Source organism: Pyrus communis, chromosome 2 (assembly GCF_041283825.1).
Source record: "Pyrus communis isolate YQ-2024b chromosome 2, ASM4128382v1, whole genome shotgun sequence".
Lineage (NCBI taxonomy): Eukaryota > Viridiplantae > Streptophyta > Magnoliopsida > Rosales > Rosaceae > Pyrus > Pyrus communis.
This window is the reverse complement of record NC_142566.1, coordinates 8,863,066-8,885,322: the sequence shown is the minus strand read 5'-3', so window position 1 is coordinate 8,885,322 and position 22,257 is coordinate 8,863,066. Positions and strand designations below refer to the sequence as shown.

The following is a 22,257-nucleotide window of genomic DNA, read 5'->3' as shown; positions in this document are numbered from 1 at the left end:
AAAAATTCATTCATTTTTACCTTTAATATACTTTGAAATTAGGGAGTTTTTGGTACCGATCCAACCTTACGTAACAAATGGGCCCTAGAGGACTGGAATCTTAAAGTTTAAGCTCTATATGATGATTCTACATCCTTCATGTTAATAAATAAGACCAAGCAGAAGAAATTAAGTCGAAACGAGGTTCTTAATCTGATCGTTTTATAAAACATGTCTAGAGAATAACTGTAACATACTCCCAAGTGTGCGAGCATAAAATAAGAATGATCCAACCTTCAAAAACCGAACACCAATGTGACTTATTGAGTGAGGAGAAAGATAGAGAGCGAGAGGAAAGATTGACATGCTTACGTACTAAGAATGAGTAGCAAAGTATTTATCTTTCTCAATCTTGACATATCCTTTGTTTACTAAGACACAATGGACGAAAAAAATAAATGGATCCAAAATTGAAATAAGGTCTGCTGTACCCAATTTCAACTACGTATCAGTACTAAAGGAAATTGTTATCTCATACTTGAACAACTACATTGTATCATTACCATATCATTTGGGTAGTGTTATTCACGCATCCATTTTTACTTCTCAACAACCTTGATAATATTTATCCATCGATCTTATTTTAGTAATTCAATCCGACAATCGAAAATTGAGGCAAGTGTGTGAGAGGTAAAAATGTATGTGTGAACAACACCCTATCATTTTCACACCTGAAGAAGTAAACATGCTCTGAGTAGGGAACAAAGTTTTTCTCCTTCCATGAACCCTAAACTCTAAACCTGCATTAGTATAATATACTTTTAGCACTAGAGCTCGTTTGGTACACAAGATTAGATTATAATGGAGCACTCCTTAAATTCAAAGGTACAGTGAAGGTGCAAGTGACTGATTTTTTATTTGGAAGGGGATTTAAAGAGGATTATCTAATAACGAAATTCATCCCTTCTAATCCTACCATTTTAAGGAGGATTGAAATAGATAAGTTTCCTACCATTTTAAGAAGGATTGAAATAGATAAGTTTTGTTCACGAGTACATCCAGCTTGTATCCTCTAGAACATCATAATTTTATAATTTCTCCATTCAACCTACCTTTAGTTTAGCAGATTATTCATTACAATCTGTGTGTACCAAACAAGCGCCAAATATCATTGCTTATAATCTCTCTTGTAAAAACAATGAGACTAAAAAACTGGTAGAAAATTCAGATTTGGGGCATTGATTAAGTTTTACTACTGCGAGTCCGAACCAGTATTGCCCTCAGTGTGTAGTGTGCTTCTGGTCAAATCAATCTCGTCCCGTCCTGTGTCCTGTGCTGGCACAAGACTGACCCACACGAAAATGTGACACCGAATTTCCACTACCTTCCAAGCAATGACAAATTTCTTCGATAACGTGAAATTTCTTTGAAAATATCTAAAAAAAATCAAAGAAAGATATGAAAATGGAATGTGAAATCTAAACTTCACCTTATATCCGTCAATATTTACAAAAATTTACAATCGATATTTCCACCGATACTAATATTTTAAACCCTGCTTCCAAACCAATGACATAATGGTCAATCCAGAAACAAGAAAATAGAGGAAAGAAATGCAAGAGGATAAAAGAATAGGGAAATCCAATAGGAAAAAAGGACCAACCAACCAATCCAAATCCTTATATTTTATTTTTCTCCCCCGCCTCACATGGCCTTTTGCCCCACAGCCACAGGACAGAAGGCCGACGAGATTACATACTTTTGGGTGCTATGGTGGACCCCACCAAGTTTCTTTGCCAAACAGCTAGCACAGAGAGGAACAACCAAAAAGGATCTATTTTCTTTCGAATCAAAACAATACTAACACACGAAGATAGATGGCTCATCACCTTTTTTGGATATTATACCCTGAGAGAGTAACTAATAGTTGAGACTTCACATCCTTAGAGAGACCATCTGTTTACCTGACAGACCTCCCCCTCCCGGAAGTAGGGCCGGCACGTGCAGTTGGATGGGCTCCTCTGATGCATTTGTTTAACCAGACTTGGTAATGGCATGGCAGTATGGTCTAGTCTCTCGTGTTTTCATAGTGATGCTGACGAGGAGGGGTTGAGCACGTGCGGCTGAGGCTGCTGGTGGACGTGGTGGCTGTTAAGAAACCCAAAATCACCGAACAGACCCTGAAACATATGAGGAAAGACAAGTGAAAATGTTAAACAGTTTTTTACCACGAGTTCTCGTTCACGATCAGGTAGGCTAAATGAGAATTTGGATCTTATATTTGTTCATATTCCAAAAGATTATTCGAGTTATTTGGGTCGGTCTTGCGTGACAGAATATAACCATGAAAAAACGTAGACTGTAACACGAATATGTGTGATATGCATCCCAGGATTTCAGTCGCATATGGACATACCAGTGCATCATTGATTGCATAAGCTACGCAGTAGTGCTCCTGAAAATCAGAAGATTGGGACAATACTCAGCGAAAAATTAATGATAATATCAATGAGCATATGACAATAAATCCTTCACTGCCCCCTGAATAGAGGAGAGAGATAAAGATGACCCAAATCATATCGGCATTTTCTGATAGGGCGGTACAGGTGGCACGATCCAGCCTCCCAGACAAAGGACCAATCGTTGCGTCTAGCGCTACGCAATGATAACTCATATATTTCATACATTTATAACATCCATTCCTAGTCACTTTGTGATATTTTTGAGTTAAACTAGTTGCATTTTACCCTCTTTTGTTTTAGTGTGCAGCTAATTGTATTTTGGAGCTCAGTTGAGGACAAATAAGGCAAAATGGTGCTAAAAGTGGAGAATTGAATAAGGATGCTGATGCAGACAAAGAATTAAAAGTGGAAACTGAATATGGTGATGAATATGGCTCTTTATAAGACCAATAACAGCAAAAAACGTGGGAATTAAATGCCCAATTACTGGGATGTATTGGCAATCTGTAACAGCCTCTTTAACCTTATAAAACTGAGAGTTTCAGCCACTTTTACAACAAGCCCCCTTGGGAGTCACCTAGAGCTCTCTCTCTTCTCTTTCTTTGGCATTTCTTCCAGAAACAAAACCCTAATTCCCTTCACCATCCGCTGCCACTGAAGAAACCACGCAGCCGTGCTGTTCTTGAAGATGTTCAACATCAGAATTGCTTCTAGGGGTTTCTTCTATGAACTTTAGTTTCACTCATGTTGTTCTTGATATTTGTATATTTTGTAATCATATTGTGTAATTAAGTTCATAGTTGGGGATTTCGATGTAGCCTTGCAAAACTATTCCATGTTATTAAGTTAAAGTATTCGATTCACCAATCTGTATTCTTGTTTCATCACTGATTTTATAGTTTAATTTGTTTGTTAATCTTAATGTTTGATCACCATTAGGGCTACTTATGAATTATTTGATCAAGGTTATAGTACACATCATGCTTAATCTTGGTAGACATGTGAATGAATGAAGAAACTGCTATGCATACATCCTGCCATGTGATTTCTTTGGTTCTTTGAAGTTTTCTTGTTCTTAATGGATTCTTACTTGCTAATCTAAGTTGAACATCACAACTAGGTTGCATATTAGGAGTACTTGATCACAACCACACATCAAATGGATGATCATAAATAAGTAAAACGAAACCTAGTTGCAGATTGGAGAGTTGAATGCGTTTTGACTTAACTTTCATGGAATTGACTTGTAATGGTGAAATCGGTATCCCTAGTTCCATTCCAATTATTTCTAAATCAACCTATCATATATCCTTATCTTTCTTGCATTTCTAAGTTATTTAAACTTTCAATTGAAAAATCTAAATTCAGTTTGTATTTTCGTTGTTTAGTTAGGGTTCTCATAAAGCCAATAATTTGTAGAGTTCTAATCAGTCCCTATTGTTCGACACCCTTACTTGTGCCATTATACAATCCTTATATTTTCACTTGAAAGGAAACACAACAAACAACCTAGGTCACTGGACTCACTGCAGTCCCATGAATCGTGTGCCTGCATGTGGAAACTCACACATGCGCAAGCATACGCACAAATACAGGGAGGAGACCAATTTAACTAACCCCTATCAAATTACTTTTACCAAAAAATGTTCTAACAATTCTGTTTCCCTCAACAAAATAAATGAAGAGGTGACTTGCCTGCATCATATGCCATTCTTCAAATTCATCAAACAATTCCAATCGTTCAATCCTAATCAACAAGACATCACATACCCCAATAATAATTCAGAAATGATAGCAAGTTAGCTGACAAAGAGCCATAAAAAGAGCAAATGCATGGACAGAGAAATAAAAACAAAATCGAAAGCAGAGGCACTTTATATCCTAGAAATTAGAAGCTTTAGAACCTTGAAAACAGAGGTGGTACAGCAATATCACTACCACAGGATCTTGGTACAACCATATAAAATCAAAGAAACTTTCAAATATATAATAGCAATAGGAATACCAAAAACAGAAAGAACAAGAAAAAGCATAAAATCAGGGAAAAGACTTCCAGAGAAAAGTCTAGAGGGTTCTAATTTTCTGTATAGTAGATTCTGAAAAGCCGCTTATTTGCCCCCTTCCTAACCTTCATGATCGAAACCCAAATTTGAAGTTTTTATTCTTAGGAGTACTCACGGATGGAACTCAACTCGTGTAGGAATGTATATGTTAGGAATGTACATGTAATGAAAATATTAAACTAGGAACTGGCTTTCTAAGCAGGTACATGATCAATTAGATAGTTAAGAAAATGAAATCCAAATATGAGTACTAACGACCGTACGACATATTCTATTATAACTTCATGTTTGGTTAGCTTGGACCATCTAAATTTTTTTTCAAGCAGAGCAGAATAAAATGGGTATCAAGATATTCTGAAAGCCAAGCAGTTTCACAGATTTGTAGAACTTAAAAGACAGTTAAATAAGGAGAAAATTTTGACAAACACTAATCCAAGTTCCTGGTAAAAATTAAGTGATGGGAATTGAAAAAGTGAATATTGTCCTATCATGTCGGATCTGGCTGTCTGGCTATATTTGACAGTTATTCTGTTCACTGGTTGTATTGTGGGTTCATTCCCTCTGTACTATTTTACTAACCCTCAGTGGACGGCTGGTTCACTGGTTTTGTATCGGTATTCTTTTTCAATTACAGAAACATTTTCAATTATAGAATGATTGTTCTTCGCAACAAAAGAGTAACAAGAAAGATAAGAAGTGAAGCATGTCACTGCAAAGACGAGCAAACAACCAACAGTTTTGCAAGATACACATTAGAGATACCTGCGTCTTTCTTGAGCTTCAACAAAATCACTGTACACTTTAAGCATGTCCCAGGCAACAGCCCTCTGAAACCTCACACATTCAAACTCACAACATTACTAAAAATAAAGATACATATAGGATGAAGATTAATCAAATGAAATAGAAACAGCAGTGGACATGATGCAAATAAAAGCAACCTAAAACATAAAACTTGATTTTGGAAGGTGACCAAGTTTTAATGGTGATCATAAATTCCTACGATGTGAAACTTCATTATTTTTTTGGGGGTGAATAAAATCTTCAGAGAAACTTAGGGGGCGTTTGTTGCGCCGGACTATCTCGGACTGGATTAGCTTCAATGACTAAGCTGGACTGGCTTAGACTAGACTAAACTGGACTAACTTAGTGAAGCGTTTGGTGCAGTATTGGACTAAGAAGCTGGATAATAACAAATTCTAATATTATATTATTTAATATATAAATTATTAATATTTTATTATGATCTTATCTTTTTCTTCATCTTTTCCCACCATTTCCGTCCCACTCTTTTCCTCTTCTCTCATCGTCCCACTCTCTCCCTCTTTTTTTCCTCTTAGACCTCTCAATTCATGTCTCTTTCTCATTCCTGGTCAAACTCCTTATTGATTCAAGTCTCTATTTCTCTGTCCTCCCACCCTCTCTAGCTATGCGTTGTTCGAACGGAACCTCACGGCTTCAATTTTCCCGATGAGTTGCAGGTTTCCCGATGTGTTTTCCGGCCAACCCTCATTAAATTGGATGAAGTTAGCGCCGCCAAAAATTCATCACCATCCCTGGACCGAGATCTTAGTTTTGAATGCTCGAATGTGTCATGGATTTGAAGAAGCCCAAACAGGCCGAGACTTCCAGGCCATTTTCCGGCCACATTCGACCACATTTTAGCCTCGATTCAGGTAAAATTGTAATCTTGTCACTCCCAGCTTCAATTTGGTATATTTTATATGAAAGTTAGTTGTGAAATGGATCTGAAAGAGAGTCGGAAAGTTAATGATTGATCTAGGTGACCGGAGATGACGAAGAGTCTGTCGGGAGTGGTCGTTGAGCATGACGAGGACGAGAAAGAGAGGATAGTCTTAGCTAGTCCCATGGTTATTGGGGGGTCTCGCTAAGACCTCTTAGTGAAGGGTTTTGTCCATGCTAGTCCCCTTTAGTCTCATTAATGTTAGTCCCAGCATGGAACAAACACAGTATTGGACTAATAGCTAGTCCAGTCCAGTCCAGTCCAACTTAGTGAGGGCAAACAAACGCCCCCTTAAAGTTGTCATGTTATTATTTGTTCCAACCTATTTCCTGCTATCATCATATACATCTCAGTATATCCAGAATATGATAGTTTAATGCCAAAAGGTACTAAATATAATTTACACAATCTACCTGCCATCCTTGGTCAACAAAAAGGTTTTCCTTTGCCTGTAATGTTGGTGTATCATGTATGCCCAAGAGCGAACAGCCTCGACTCTGAAAATACAAAACAATAACGATACTATTTACACATCAAATTTTTATTCCAGATAACATGAGATGGTGCTGAGCAAACATAGTTTCCCCTAAAGGAATAAAGAGATAAAATTAAGCATGAAACAGAAGCAGTTCCAGACCAATGTGGCCTAGACAATCTTCAAGTTTGATATATCCGTTTTTGGATTGATTTATATATTTATTCTATTCAAAACAAGAGAATTTATTTAAAATTTAGTCCACAGTAATAACTGTAATTCAGGTGCCTAGTAACTGAAACAAAACACAACTGTCCTCAAATGTCCTATTATTCCTCTCCGCCATAAACACAACGAGAGGCACAATGACATTGCCTCCCAAATAATACTGTAGTTCAGGTGCCTAGTAAAACAGCTTCACCTCTTCTAATATTTACAGAGTATTTAAAATATATACAGGACTCAACAGACTCTAAATGGACACTACAAGCATAAAAGTTGAGGCAAGCACAAAATCATCATAGCCCATGCTCATTGTAGTTTATCACACTGCACAAAGTATTATCTTCCTTTGTTTAACGGGACCTTATAATTAACAACAGAACTTGGAACTTACAAAACCTATTCCCAATGAACAACTGACCTTATCTATCATGAGGTGCTAGAGTTTAAAAAACAAAATCATTGCAAGGTTCTGCCCTGTTCTCAGACAAAGGCTGAGACAAAATTGTCATGTATATCAGAGAACCTAAGTTTTGAAACGTGTAGTTTTGGCACTTTAATGGTAATTTGATTAGGAGATCTCTTGTATGAGTACTCTTCCAACACCTGTGCTTCTGATATTCTTTTAAACATTTAAGTTTTATCTATCACTAATTAATTCAAAACTAAGTTGTAAACATGAAAAATTCCTGAAACAAGAATACGGTGTACAAAATAATATTTTTGTGTTTAATGATTTTTAGGGTTACAATCTCTTTGTAATTTGATCATCTGATTCTATCTTCGTAGGGTGTAGGTTTGTGGATGAGCTGTTGATCCAAAGGGCCGTCGGGGCTTGATCTAAGGATGAACAGTTGATGAATGGATCTTCAAGGGGCGTTGGGCTTGATCTTGAAGAATGGGTGTATAGGTTTGTTGAGATTGTTGATCCAAAGGGCCGTTGGGGCTTGATCTTAGGATGAACGGATGATGAATGATGAACACTTTCTTCAAGGGGCCGTCGGGGCTTGATCTTGAGTCGATGGAAGTTCTTCAAGGGCCGTTGGGGCTTGACCTTGAAGGAGGATTTGACGAAGAATGAAGAGTGTTTTCTTGATCCTTCGGGATTTGCTTGAGAGCTTTAGAGTTTCAAGGCTTCAAGGTTTTTGTGCGATGTAAATTCCCTTCTTTCTTTCTTCCTTCAAAATGAATGCTTTGGCTTCCTATTTATAGAATTCCAAAACTTGATTTTTGGATTTAAATAATCAGATGAAATAAATCATTTCTGCCAGGTATTAACACGTGTCCTATTTGATGACTTTTCCAATTTATTTCGATTTTTCGTTGAGTCACACGCTACATGTAAAATTTATGTGACACGTGAGCGTTGAAATTTTAATTATTGGTCAACATTCATTTCACCGAAATTTTGATGTCTACAAATGCCCCCACTTCAAGGCGCGTCGTAGACATGTGCTTGTCACATGTAGAAGATGCGTTTTGAAGTCCCTTAATGTAGATGTCAACCCAAGGGCCGTCGATGCTTGATCTTGAATTGGGCTGGCAATTTCTTCAAGGGCCATTGAGGCTTGATCTTGAGTTCGACTGGAAGATTTTCTGGTTTCCTCCAATCGTTGATTTTCCACAGGCTTAATCTTGAACTGGGCTGGAGGATTCTTTTGATCTCTCCCGAAGATCTGAACTTAACTCCTTTTATCTGGAGTTGAATTTGATTCAAGGGTGGTGAACACTTGATTTTGAATCGGACTTGTGATTTCTTCAAGGGCCATCGAGGCTTGATCTTGAGTGAAAATAAGACCATGAGCGGTCTCAGGATTCAAACACATGGCAGGCAAGCACGAGGTGGAGGTGATGACCTGTTTATTTGTTCAATCTTTCCAATTCATATTTGAAGAGGGTTAGAGGATGACTCAGCATATGCAGTTGTTGCGTTTGCTGACGATCCAAAAGATTGATGTTTCATTGTCACTCGTCTTAGCTGTTCTCCAAGCAGATGTGGTCCCTTCTCTGGAAGTGTATCAACCGTTGAAGATGACTACTCGAGAGCAACGCTAGGTAAGTAACCAAGGAATAGATTCCAGGTAGTCGGTTCCAGATCGAAAGACTGACTCCAAGTGCCGGCTGATTGCTCTCTTTCTCTTTGCCATGCGAGTAAGAACAAGGACAAAGGGAAGGACATGGAGAAAGCATGATATGAGATACTTTTGCTTTTTGAAGAAGCAGCGAATGAATCAACACATATATTTGTTGTGCTTGTCTCCACATGCTTCGATGTATCATTTTCACTTGCCTTACTTGCTCCCTTTGCAGAAGTGGTATTTCCTTATGCAGGTTTGGCATCTTCTCTTGTAGTATTTGTCCTCTGATACAGGACTGGAATGCAAACCTTGCATTTGAATGGACCATCACTTCTTGGTGGCAGAGCAAGTTTGAGTGGAGGTTCCGACATATTGCTTTCTCTGTCCTTGTCTTGGCAGGTGAGAACAAGGACAAAGGAAAAGACAGGGAAAAAGCATGATATGAGATACCTTTGCTTTCGCCCTTGATGATATAAGATACTTTTGCTTTAGAAGAAGCAGCGAATGAATCAGCACATATATTTGTTGTGCTTGTCTCCACATGCTTCGATCTATCGTTTCCTCCTGCCTCATCTGTACTCCAGGCATCTGGTATCTTCTTTGGGGAAGAAGAAAAAATTGAGTATTTCAAGAGGCTTTGCTGGGAGTGCGCCCTCAGAGGTGAGGAAGAGTTGGCCATTTTTTGCAGGTCTGCCTTGCCATAAAAGATGAAGGTCGATATATATAGGGATTTCCCAATAGCAAGTGGTGGTACTGTTCCTTTACCATTGTCGACAACTGTTGGGTAATTGAAACAGTAAGATTCACGCGTTCTCAACTTTGTCAGAAATCTTTGACAAAGTTGCTTGTAATGTCTGCAAAGTTGAGGTTACATGTGAAAGGTACTGACAAGTTTTGATCCAGCAAATCCGGCTTTTTTTGAAATTCAAAGAGTGATGACTCTTCGATCTTTGAATAAGCGGCCCAACTTTTGAGGTTCGAAGGGTGTTACCTCTTTGATTTCTGAACAAACGCTTCTTCGATTTTTGAGCAAGCATCTCTTCGATTTCTGAACAAACGCTTCTTCGATTTTTGAGCAAGCATCTCTTCGATTTCTGAACAAACGCTTCTTCGATTTTTGAGCAAGCGTCTCTTCGATTTCCGAACAAACGCCTCTTTGATTTCTGAGCAAGCGCCACTTCGATTTCTGAATGAACAACCATGTTCCTCCTTTTTTTATAGAGGCAAAAATTGTGTGGTAGTTGGGATAATGACCTCCACGCGTTTTCAACTTTGTCAGAGATCTTTGACAAAGTTGCACGTGTTATCTAAAAAGCCGAGATTGTGTCTGAAGAGCGTTGCCGAACTTTACGCAGGAAAATCCGGCTTTTAAGATTTGAAGAGTGGTGTCTCTTCAATTTTTTGAATCGGTGGTCGTGTCGCCTCTCTTTTTATAGAGGTATCGATCACCTCCAACATGCACACTTTGAAGATTGCCCATTCGTGAAAATCGTCTCCGGTGTATTTTGTTTTAACGGCCCTTTGAGATTTTACTCCATCCAACCCTTCTCTTTTAACACCTTTGAAAATGGCTAACCCATCTAACATTTGCTTAGATTTGAGTCTCAGCAGTGATACGGGTGAGCCGCGTCAGGGTAATGTATGGTGCCCGTCTTTCTTATCTTCTAGTGGCCCTCTTACAGGTGAAGACTCCGTGATGAAGGATGCAACAACAGCTACAATAGTAGCTAGGAATCTCCTCACTCCTAGAGATAGTAGGCTGCTTTCAGGACGGTCCGATGAGTTGGCCGTTCAAGAGTCCCTAGCTCTCAGTGTTCAGTGTGCGGACTCCGTGTCCAACATGGGCCAACGCCTACTTGCTCGATCCCGTCAAGTTGAATCATTGATGGCAGATGTGGAAAATCTTAAAACCAGAGATCCAACAACTTAAGCGCAAGAATAGAGGTTTGCACGTGCTTGCAAATAATTATTCGACGAGCATGAAAAGGAAGCTTGATGAGCTACAAGAATCTGAAGGTCGAATTCAAAGTGACCGTCACAGGCTTGCGGCTTTCTTCCAGAGGCACCTTTTTCTTGCGTCATCTAGCGTTCCACCAAGTATTGAGGCCTCGAATGATCTATCTTCGATGTCTCCCGTTCCTGGAGTTTTGCCAAGTAGTGGGGCTTCACGTGAACAACCTTTGTGAAAGATCCATCTTTTTTTTTTTTTTTTTTTTTGTACGCACTTGTAATTTCTCGGAGATCAATGGACATGCTTTATTTTATTCAGTGTATTGTGCTAAATACAGATAAAACATATATATCACCAAGATGTGTTATTTCCCTTCTTTTTTTTTTTTTAACACACTTTTGCAAGTGGGCACCATCCTTCCCTTATTTTCTTCTTGGCAACAATTATGTCGCCCTCCTTTTTTTTTATATGTTGCCGGTGCAACTGGCACTGTGTGAGTTTCAAACTCTACAAAATTACAACTTGTATATAACAAATATGTCTACACATGAATGATGGCCTTCATTACTTTCTTTACTTTTAATTCCACAACTTGTACACACACACACACATATAGGGCACTGCATGGCCACTGCATTTGCTCACTGCCTTGCATCTTCCAATTTGCTAATTTAAACAATTAGTAGCTGGTGCTGTATTTGAAAGATGCTTCCCAACATCATCATTGCTACCTCTTTTTTTTATTCTTTACTTTCATCATTGCTTCCCAACATCATCATTGCTACCTTTTTTTTTTTTTTTTTTTTTTTTTTTTCACTTGATGCCGTCCATCATCATTTCCTTTTATTTTATTTTATTCTTTACCTTTATCATTGCTTCCCAACATCATCATTACTACCTCTTTTTTTTTTTTCACTTGATGCCGTCCATCATCATTCCTTTTTATTTTTTTTTATTATTTTTTTTTATTCTTTACCTTCATCATTACTTCCCAACATCATCATTGCTACCTTTTTTTTTTTTTCACTTGATGTCGTCCATCATCATTTCCTTTTATTTTATTATTATTTTTTCTTTATATGGTGATCTACAAGGCTGAGGCTGCCAAACCGACGAAGAACCCAGGAACGCATCGAAAGTTTGCTTTGCTTGACTCGGTCTCCACGGGTCTCAAATTGCTACAAAACTTTCATTGATGGCACATGCGGAAGGTGGCTTGGAACTCATGGGACAACAACTGCGTTGTCTTGCACCGTCTTGTCATCTTCCTCAGCTGATTATCTGAGGTCATAATGGTTGGAGCGCATAAATTGGTGGTGTAGAAAGAGTGGCTGCTAGTGCAGGTTCCAAGTATGAAAGCTGCAGCTATCCCTTGGAGGAAAAAGATTCGAACCATGCTCGTTCTTGCCGAAGTGGCGATGTGCAAAAGACTGCAGCGAGGTTTTTCTGTGTAGTTTCTTTGGTCACAGTTTTTACTCGGTGGTCACAGTCTTTAAAGGAAAAAGTCTGATTACAAAAGAAAAATGGCAGAAGACACTACTCGAAAACTATGTCCCTAAAACTAAGGAGGCGGTCTTCAAGCAAGCCTTCCAAAGCCTTCAAAGTCTCTACCTCGGTGAGAGACAGGATGGGCAACTCCATAGCCATGTCTTTCTCTTGTTCTAGGCGTGAAATTTCCTCTTGGCATTGAGAAAGTGTAGCTCCTTGCTCCCCAAGAACACTTTCAAGTTTTGATGCCTCAATGCCCAGCTGTTCTTGTTCTCGCATCAACGTATCTAGACGTACCCGGACGGAAGCTAAAGAAGTCTCTGTAGATTGATAATCTCCCGAAGCAGCTTGCTGAGAAGACCGGGCTTGGGTTAGTGACAAGTTTATTGCAGCAAGTTGGTGAGCTCTAACATCTGGACTCAACTTCTTCGAGGAAATAACACGCAAGGAAGAATACTCAGTTGAGGCGGCCATAAGTTCGGCAATCTTGATCTTCAAGGATGAAGAATCAATGTTAAGATTGTCAATTGCAGAAATAAGTTTCGACAAGTCCTCCTTAAGCAACGCAAGGTCCTCCGACGGGCATTTTGAAATCCTCCCCTCAATATGGCTCTTGATATCCATTGCCGCACGAAGATTGATGCGATGAATAAGTTGCTCACTACCACTAAGGTTTGGCCCTCTCAGAGAGATCTCAGAGCTAGCTGGCAAAGGTATAGAACGCATGACGGGATCTTGCATGCCTCCACCTACACACGGCAAACTTGGGAAACTTGACGAACTTGGGATAAGCTCTGTACCAGCTGGATCCCCAATCTCCTCGCCTGTAGGTAGGTCGCCTCCAAATAGCATTTCCGTATAAGAATAAATACCTGTGGTCGCCAAGTCAAAAGAACAAGAAGGCCCAACCTAAAGAAAACAAAGAAAGCTGTTAGAAACAAAAATTAGAACAATGAAAGCAGAAGAAGTCATAAGAGAGAAGAAGATGCATACGTCTTTCTCAAACGACACACTGCCATCGAGTTGAGGAAGCCTAAACACTTCTTTCTTCTTATGACGAAAATTGACATCGCTATCGGCCTGAGCGCCTTCAAGACGTCGCTTGTTTAAAACTTGTTGACCATGCCTCAAAACAAGTCCATCTTCGTGCGAATCAATTTCATCACCAGCCTCTTCAGATACATCCAGATGTTGAGAAGACAAGCGTGGGCATTGAGGGACTAAAACCACTGGTCTATCTTGCAAAGTAGCAGCACTCGCGCAATCAAAAGATATCAGTTGTGTAGGAACCACAGAACACCCCTTCTTCAATACATTAAGGTGTGAATGAGAAGAATTGGTACCACTTGCCATCCCCAAATTCTCATAATATACCTTTGACCACCAACTTACGTAAGCAAGGGTTACTGGACTACTCTTGAACTCGTCTTTGGCCGACAGGGTGACAGAAGCATTTGTACATGCACGGGTACAAGACTCCCAATGCATATACACGGCTTGCAAGGAGTCTAATTGGTTTTTTTTCCTTCAGCTTGCCTGGCACATGTTGGACAAAACCAAATTGCCTGCTGAAACGGTGGGGACTATACGGCTGAACAATGCATCGATCTTCTTGCCGCAAAGAAACATAACCTGAGCGAAGACTTATAAGGTAAGATAAGTCTGAGAAGCGAAGATGCGAATCGCCCATGATGCCTCGCCGCACCGAGCCAACTCTCGCCAGATAGTCCTTCTTCAAGCCTTCGCAGCTTCTAAACAGTGCTTGCGCCTGGAATCATCGAGGCTCTTCGAAGAAAGCACGCCAGAATACTTCGTCATCAAAGGCCTTGACTTGTTTAGAGTTGAAGAAAAAAAATGAGTACCGAAGTACTCACCCAACCAACCATACACATAGTGGTAGGGAAGAACCGCAGCACGATCTTCAGTGTTTGCCGAGTTCGAAACAACACTCAAGTCGTTATAAATATTGGCCAAAACCGGGAGAGCAAGTCTGAAAGATTCACCTGCAGCCATCTTGCTAGCAACTTTGAAAACCCCAGGACGAACACAGTTGACGTCGCCGATTGGAAAAACAAACTTACAAAGCCAACAAGCTAAGAAAGCAGCTAGGTAAGATTCTTCCACATGCTTCGATGCTATGCCAAGGTCCTCAAACGCTCTCAACTCGGCAGGGGAACGGCGCCTAGCTGAACCAATGGCACCAGACGGATATGAGTCTCCATTTGGCTTAGTGGTTTTGTTGCAACTTCTTCTCTTCGAGGACTTCTTGTACCTTGTGTCCTCCCAATACCAGAAGCGGATCCATGAAGAAATCTTCACGCCTGATTTACCTCGAGCATCTTGGGAAAGCTTGTGATATGCCCAAAATAAACAACGACAACTCGCAGGCAGTCCTCGGTTATTGCAGAGAGAAAGTTCATCCGCACTAGGAACGACCTCGTCATAAAACTTACCTTGGATTGGCAATCCCCCTATCTTGTGGAGATCCCAAAGTGAAATTGACATCTCTCCTTGAGTTGTATGAAGCGTGTTAGTCGCTGAACACCAATGCTCGAAGAACGCATGAAGGACAGAATGATGGAGATCATAACTAAACAAAGATGCGTACACGGCATGGTAAAGGCCCATACTAGTAAGCACATGTTTAGATCGGCCAAAGACATCTTCAAGCCATTCCCAATAAGACTCAGCAAAAACAGCTTCTCCGGTAGTCGACAATACATCATTCCAAGCCATAGCTCCGCTGCGGATGTGATATTCGAGAAGCTTAAACGAAGCCGGATGATTGTCACGAGCATGGTGCGAAGGGTTCAAGATAAGAATCCTCAGTGCGCACGCCTTCTTCTCCGTATTTGATCGAACAAAGTCTGCCACCTTCCAAGATACTTTAGAAGACCACGACTTAATATGCATGGAGTTGTATTTTGTAGGAAGAGCAAGCGCCTTAAGGCCAGTCAGTGGGGCATAAATCTTCAGCATTGTTCCCCTATCTTGCGAATCACTTTCCTTCGCGAGAATGGTGATGGTGTTGCTCTTAAAACATTTGAAAAATATCATGATAGCAACAAAGCAAAATCAGCCACAGAACTTGGCACTACACAGCATAAACTCGCTGCAGTCTTTTGCACAACCCCACACGGTAAAAGTGACAACTGCAACAAGCTCCAAGCAGCGGTAAGAGGCACGACAACGTCACCACCGAGGAAAATTATGATCAAAAGGCACTACACAGCATAAACTCGCTGCAGCCTTTTGTATAACCCCACACGGTAAAAGTGACGCACTGCAACAAGCTCCAAGCAGCGGCAAGAGGCACGGCAACGTCACCACCAAGTAAAAACTGTGACCAAAGAAACTACACAGCAAAACCCTGCTGCAGTCTTTTGCACATCGCCACTTCGGCAAGAACGAGCATGGTTCGAATTTTTTTTCTCCAAGGGATAGCTGCATCTTTCATACTTGGAACCTACACTAGCAGCCACTCTTTCTACACCACCAATTTATGCGCTCCAACCATTATGACCTCAGATAATCAGCTGAGGAAAATGATAAGACGGTGCAAGACAACGCAGCTGTTGTCCCATGAGTTCCAAGCCACCTTCCGCATGTGCCATCAATGGAAGTTTTGTAGCAATTTGAGACCCGTGGAGATCGAGTCAAGCAAAGCAGACTTTCGATGCGTTCTTGGGTTCTTCGTCGGTTTGGCAGCTTCAGCCTTGCAGATCACCATATAAAGAAAAAAAATAAAATAAAATAAAATAAAAGGGAATGATGATGGACGGCATCAAGTGAAAAAAAAAAAAAAAAGGTAGCAGTGATGATGTTGGGAAGCAATGATGAAGGTAAAGAATAAAAAATAATAATAAAATAAAATAAAAGGGAATGATGATGGACGGCATCAAGTGGAAAAAAAAAAAAAAAAAGGTAGCAATGATGATGTTGGGAAGCAATGATGAAAGTAAAGAATAAAATAAAATAAAAAGGAATGATGATGGACGGCATCAAGTGAAAAAAAAAAATAAAAAAAAATAAAAAAAAGAGGTAGCAATGATGATGTTGGGAAGCAATGATGAAAGTAAAGAATAAAAAAAAGAGGTAGCAATGATGATGTTGGGAAGCATCTTTCAAATACAGCACCAGCTGCCAATTGTTTAAATTAGCAAATTGGAAGATGCAAGGCAGTGAGCAAATGCAGTGGCCATGCAGTGCCCTATATGTGTGTGTGTGTGTACAAGTTGTGGAATTAAAAGTAAAGAAAGTAATGAAGGCCATCATTTATGTGGACATATTTGTTATATACAAGTTGGAATTTTGTAGAGTTTGAAACTCACACGGTGCCAGTTGCACCGGCAACATATAAAAAAAAAGGAGGGCGACATAATTGTTGCAAAGAAGAAAATAAGGGAAGGATGGTGCACACTTGCAAAAGTGTGTTAAAAAAAAAAAAAAAAGGAAATAACACATCATTGTGATATATATGTTTTATCTGTATTTAGCATAATACACTGAATAAAATAAAGCATGTCCATTGATCTCCGAGAAATTACAAGTGCGTACAAAAAAAAAAAAAAGAAAAAAAAAAGAAAAAAAGATAGAGCTTTCACAAAGGTTGTTCACGTGAAGCTCCACTACTTGGCAAAACTCCAGGAGCGGGAGGCATCGAAGATAGATCATTCGAGGCCTCAATACTTGGTGGAACGTTAGATAACGCAGGAAAAAGGTGCCTCTGGAAGAAAACCGCAAGCCTGTGACGGTCACTTTGAATTCGACCTTCAGATTCTTGCAGCTCATCAAGCTTCCTCTTCATACTCGTCGAATAATTATTTGCAAGCACGTGCAAACCTCTATTCTCGCGCTTAAGCTGTTAGATCTCTTATTTAAGATTTTCCACCTCCGCCATCAATGATTCAACTTGACGGGATCGAGCAAGTAGGCGTTGGCCCATGTTGGACACGGAGCCCGCACACTGAACACTGAGAGCTAGGGACTCTTGAACGGCCAACTCATCGGACCGTCCTGAAAGCAGCCTACTATCTCTAGGAGTGAGGAGATTCCTAGCTACTATTGTAGCTGTTGTTGCATCCTTCATCACGGAGTCTTCACCTGTAAGAGGGCCACTAGAAGATAAGAAAGACGGGCGCCATACATTACCCTGACGCGGCGCACCCGTATCACTGCTGAGACTCAAATCTAAGCAAATGTTAGATGGGTTAGCCATTTTCAAAGGTGTTAAAAGAGAAGGGTTGGATGGAGTAAAATCTCAAAGGACCGTTAAAACAAAATACACCGGAGACGATTTTCACGAATGGGCAATCTTCAAAGTGTGCATGTTGGAGATGATCGATACCTTTATAAAAGGAGAGGCGACACGACCACCGATTCAAAAAATTGAAGAGACACCACTCTTCAAATCTTAAAAGCCGGATTTTCCTGCGTAAAGTTCGGCAACGCTCTTCAGACACAATCTCGGCTTTTCAGATAACACGTGCAACTTTGTCAAAGATCTCTGACAAAGTTGAAAACGCGTGGAGGTCATTATCCCAACTACCACACAATTTTTGCCTCTATAAAAAAAGAGGAACAGGGTTGTTCATTCAGAAATCGAAGAGGCGCTTGCTCAGAAATCAAAGAGGCGTTTGTTCGGAAATCGAAGAGACGCTTGCTCAAAAATCGAAGAAGCGTTTGTTCAGAAATCAAAGAGGTAACACCTTCCGAACCTCAAAAGCTGGGCCGCTTATTCACGGATCGAAGAGTCATCACTCTTTGAATTTCAAAAAAAGCCGGATTTGCTAGATCAAAACTTGTCAGTACCTTTCACATGTAACCTCAACTTTGCAGACATTACAAGCAACTTTGTCAAAGATTTCTGACAAAGTTGAGAACGCGTGAATCTTACTGTTTCAATTACCCAACAGTTGTCGACAATGGTAAAGGAACAGTACCACCACTTGCTATTGGGAAATCCCTATGCTTCTGATATTCTTTTAAACATTTAAGTTTTTATCTATCACTAATTAATTCAAAACTAAGTATAATAAAATGGTGAAGATCTGCAAGGGCTCAATTTTTATTTTATCTTTTTAGAAAGAATCGACAAAGACAATAGAAAGACACCAAGGGGAAAGCCACATCGTGAATCAAATTTAAAAGAAAAGTACTGAATTACTAAATAAATAAGGAAAAACAACTGGAAAAACTGGAAGAAAGTAAAAACAAACCTCCAAGTTTCTGATCATCTGCTGCCCAAAAGCATCATACGGATGAATCTGCTCATATAAGAAAAATACTGCCGTAGAAAATGCTTTTGCTGTCCATCTAAGTATGGAACGACTTGAATCTGGATCCAAGTATATCAAAACGCATTCTGCAATTATAAAAGTTGGAAGGCTGATAATAATATTAGAATAAACCATTTTATCACTAACTCAAGAAAAACTTAAACGACAGGATATCAATTAATCCAGAAAGAATAAAGGAAAGACTCAGTGAAAACATTAACAACATATTGCAGGTTCCCCAGGATTCACCACACCAAATGGGATGGACAGCAGAATCAGCATAGACCCTATACCCTATAACATGAGGCTTCTTCCCAAATGTTCTATGCATGTGAGATTGGTCCCTGATCTCTCGCATTTCTTTCCATGAGGAGTCAACCCAATTCCAACTTTTACTTTTAATACCTAATTCCCAAGGGAAATTTGTTTCCTACTTATTTCTCCCCCCCCCCCCGGGGGGGAGTCGTCTCTCTTGTTAAAAAGATCCACAGGTCTTCTATTAATTTATTCTTTGATAAGAATCAAGAGGCAATTTTTAGCAAGTACCAAATGCATATTTTGTATAGTAGATAAAACAGTCTCCCTAACAATAAAAAATATCACCATATTTTAGGGAGGCTACAGTAATTGATATCTAAATGACACACCACAAAAGGAAAAATCAGTAACCCAAAACTCCAAAGAAGTGCTGAAATTACTGTAATGAGATCTTGAGATCTAATGTAAGCACATACCTCGGATTCATACCAGCTAAAGCTATAACATCGTCTAGTTTTGGTATGTCACGTAAATCAACAGGAAGTAGCTTGTAGTGGTCACTGAGCACTTCTCCACTCTCTGCAAAGTAAAAATACTATAACTGTGTACCGATACCGGTTTGAATATTTCAATTCTGAACATATGAAAAATAACTGACATTCCTAAAGATAAGAATTAAATTTCCAATCACAAGATAAAGGGGAATCAGCAAGGAAAGTTTTAAAAGTGCATCAGTGAAGTTTGCAACTTTGCACAATTCATATAGGTACATAAGGAGAAGAAAAAAATCAAAGAGAGCACTTCAAAGGCACATGTGGTCAACACAGGAGTACCTACCTCGAGAGATTGATGCTGTTGCACTAATTTTGTCCCTCAAATGACTGCACGTTTCAATAAGTGTGGCCTTCTTACTAGTTACCTAACAAACAAAAAACACATAGTTTGAATTCCTGGTGTGATAAAGATGCAAGTAAAAATAAAAAATTGAAGATAATATTTCTCTGCACTAGATACAGCAGAAAATTAACTCTTGGTCCGAATGAAAACGGTCGGTTAGCTTGAGTTCATCCACAAAATATTCATGCATAAAATGCTAGATGGTTTGCATCCTCGAAGAAAAGTCAGTGTCTATCGCCAACACAATCGATGTAATGTTAATGAACATTTCACAATCCATACCTCCTTAAAATCCAGCTCAACATATAAATATGGTGCTCTCCCCTCATCCTATCAACCAAAAAATCAAACAAGATGTGAACAAACCTGTAAATATGTACACCACTATAATACTATTGACTCACGAATGTAGGAGACGAAGAGAAGATCACAAAAAGAGTCACGCTAAAGATTTGTACGGAAAAAAGCACTCCTGATTCCTGAAACTATCTCAAAAGGGTTCCATCCTATTTCACAACCACAATGCTAGTAGGACGAGATTGACGTAGTTTCAACACCATGTTTTCCAAATACAAAATCTTACACAACCCACAACCAAAAAAAAAAAAAAAAAAAGTAAACTACCTGCAGCTGAAAATATGTTGTATCAAAGCCAGCTCCAAGTGATAATATCTGCTTCTTCAAATGACCCTTTTCGCCACCATTTCCTCCGGCATCAAGAAACTGATTTAGAAGCTTCCGCAGAGCTGCCCAACGTGCAAAGTAACCTGGTTTAACGCACAAACAAGCCAGAAAAGGAAATCAAAAGTCTTTACTGAACTTTCAACTCTAATTTTTTTATGGAGCAAGTAAACCTAAATCATACCACGGTTAATAATAATAGATCTTCTCACAGGTCTTCTCACAAACAAATGGACATAATCGTCTTTCATGTACCCTTTCTTCACGCACGACCTTTAAACAGCGATACAGTCACTTCAAAGTTAGCATCACACTCTTGACACAAAATTGGATTTTCCTCTCTATTTTCTCGGCAACCAAACAGAAATTAAAGAAAATTTCATCGTGCAGTACCATACAAAATGCAAATTTTGACGGAAAATATATGCAAACTTACAAAAATTAAGTAAAAAAAAAGGAAGGCTTAATTCGAAAAGGGCAGAAAGTGGAGAGGTAAAGAAAGCGCACAGTTTGCTGGCCGAGGCGTCGTCGTTTGTTGCTTGAACTGCTTCTTTGTTGCTGTGCGAATCCATTTCCAGATTTCAAGTTTTCTCCTCTCTCTCTCTCTCTTTCTTTCTCTGCATTTATTTTTAGGATGGGCTCTCCGTAGACTTCTTTTTACTTCTCACTTTGGTGCGTATTTCTCGGACGACACACTGGTTCAGTTCGGTTCGCTTTTTTGTTTTTTTTTTTTTTTAATTTTTTTTTTACTTTGTAACAAATAATATTATCTATATGTTTACACGAGAATTCGGGTTTTAGCTGAAATCGAAAACCATATCGAATATACTGTTCGGTTCGATTCAGTTTTCCATCGATTTTTTTTTATTCGGTTCAATTTTGGTTCAATTTTTTCTAGTTCAGTGTCGATTAGGTTCGAGTTTTTTTATGAATATTTTTTATAAAAAAAAATGAAAATTGATAAAAAAATGTTGTGCTGAAAATTGCAATCTCTTACTATAAGAAAATCAAAAAATTATTTCCACAACGGGGGTAAAAGCGATAAAGTCAAAAGATGCAATGTGATTATGTTGACTGAGACACAATCAAATTCGCCCCCCACAATTTGTCCAGTTTGACAATGAGAAAATGAAAAACACTTGCAGAACATATGGGGAGAAACAAGAAAATGAAAATAGAAGGTGGGGAGAAACAAAAGAAAAAGAAGAGGGCTCAAAATATTCGGTCTTCAAGTTTGCCTTCAAAGACATTTGAGTTTGAAAATTGGGCCCAAAAAATAAATACCCAATAGAAAATAAAATTAATATATTTTCAATTCGGTTTGATTTTCAAACCTTAGAAACCAAAACCGAACCAACCACATTTGGTTCGGTTTCTTCTTCAACCTCGGTTCAATTTTCGGTTTTTTTTTTAAACCCACTCAAATAGGACAACCAAACTTCCAAAAAAAAACCACAACAAAGTGTGGTGTGCACGCAGAGCAATATAAATGCCTTGTGTATGCAGTGGATAGAAATAGGTTTTAACATACATCAACTTGAATTTCAGAGGATTTTCAAAAAACGTTTTATATGTGGCAAATTTCAAAGGATTTTAATAGATTCTAAATGGATCTGACAGATTTGTATAGGTTTCTATAAATTTGTATGGATTTCTTAGGATTTCAAAGGAATTTAACTTG

At 39.1% G+C, this 22,257-nt stretch overlaps 1 protein-coding gene across 3 annotated transcripts; it reads right to left on the bottom strand.

The window, feature by feature from the left end:
• Positions 1 to 1,603: 1,603 nt before the first annotated feature.
• LOC148698535 (leucine carboxyl methyltransferase 1 homolog) lies at positions 1,604 to 21,265 on the bottom strand. Of its 3 annotated transcripts, XM_088684015.1 has the most exons (13): positions 21,221 to 21,265; positions 21,084 to 21,182; positions 20,761 to 20,849; positions 20,520 to 20,662; positions 20,178 to 20,225; positions 19,836 to 19,917; positions 19,475 to 19,577; positions 18,681 to 18,849; positions 6,662 to 6,745; positions 5,267 to 5,331; positions 4,137 to 4,188; positions 2,396 to 2,434; positions 1,604 to 2,159 (listed from the first exon to the last, which is right to left on the bottom strand). In XM_088684015.1, exons 2-13 carry the CDS (start codon positions 21,146 to 21,148, stop codon positions 2,064 to 2,066), a joined length of 1,035 nt encoding a protein of 344 aa, XP_088540141.1. In that variant the 5' UTR covers positions 21,149 to 21,182; positions 21,221 to 21,265; the 3' UTR covers positions 1,604 to 2,063. The 3 variants fall into 3 exon arrangements, with proteins under 3 accessions (XP_088540141.1, XP_088540148.1, XP_088540144.1); XM_088684022.1 differs by lacking the exon at positions 4,137 to 4,188 and having other exon boundaries at positions 21,084 to 21,230; XM_088684018.1 differs by lacking the exon at positions 6,662 to 6,745 and having other exon boundaries at positions 21,084 to 21,223.
• Between the last annotated feature and the right edge of the window lie 992 nt (positions 21,266 to 22,257).

Coding starts and splice junctions, on each gene's coding strand:
- LOC148698535 (XM_088684015.1), bottom strand. CDS start 21,148: ATGGATTCGCACAGCAACAAAGAAGCAGTTCAAGCAACAAACGACGAC. Junction 6,746..18,680: donor AGATGATCAGAAACTTGGAG/GTTTGTTTTTAC, acceptor TTGTATTTTCAG/AGTCGAGGCTGTTCGCTCTT. Junction 2,160..2,395: donor ATGCAATCAATGATGCACTG/GTATGTCCATAT, acceptor CATATGTTTCAG/GGTCTGTTCGGTGATTTTGG.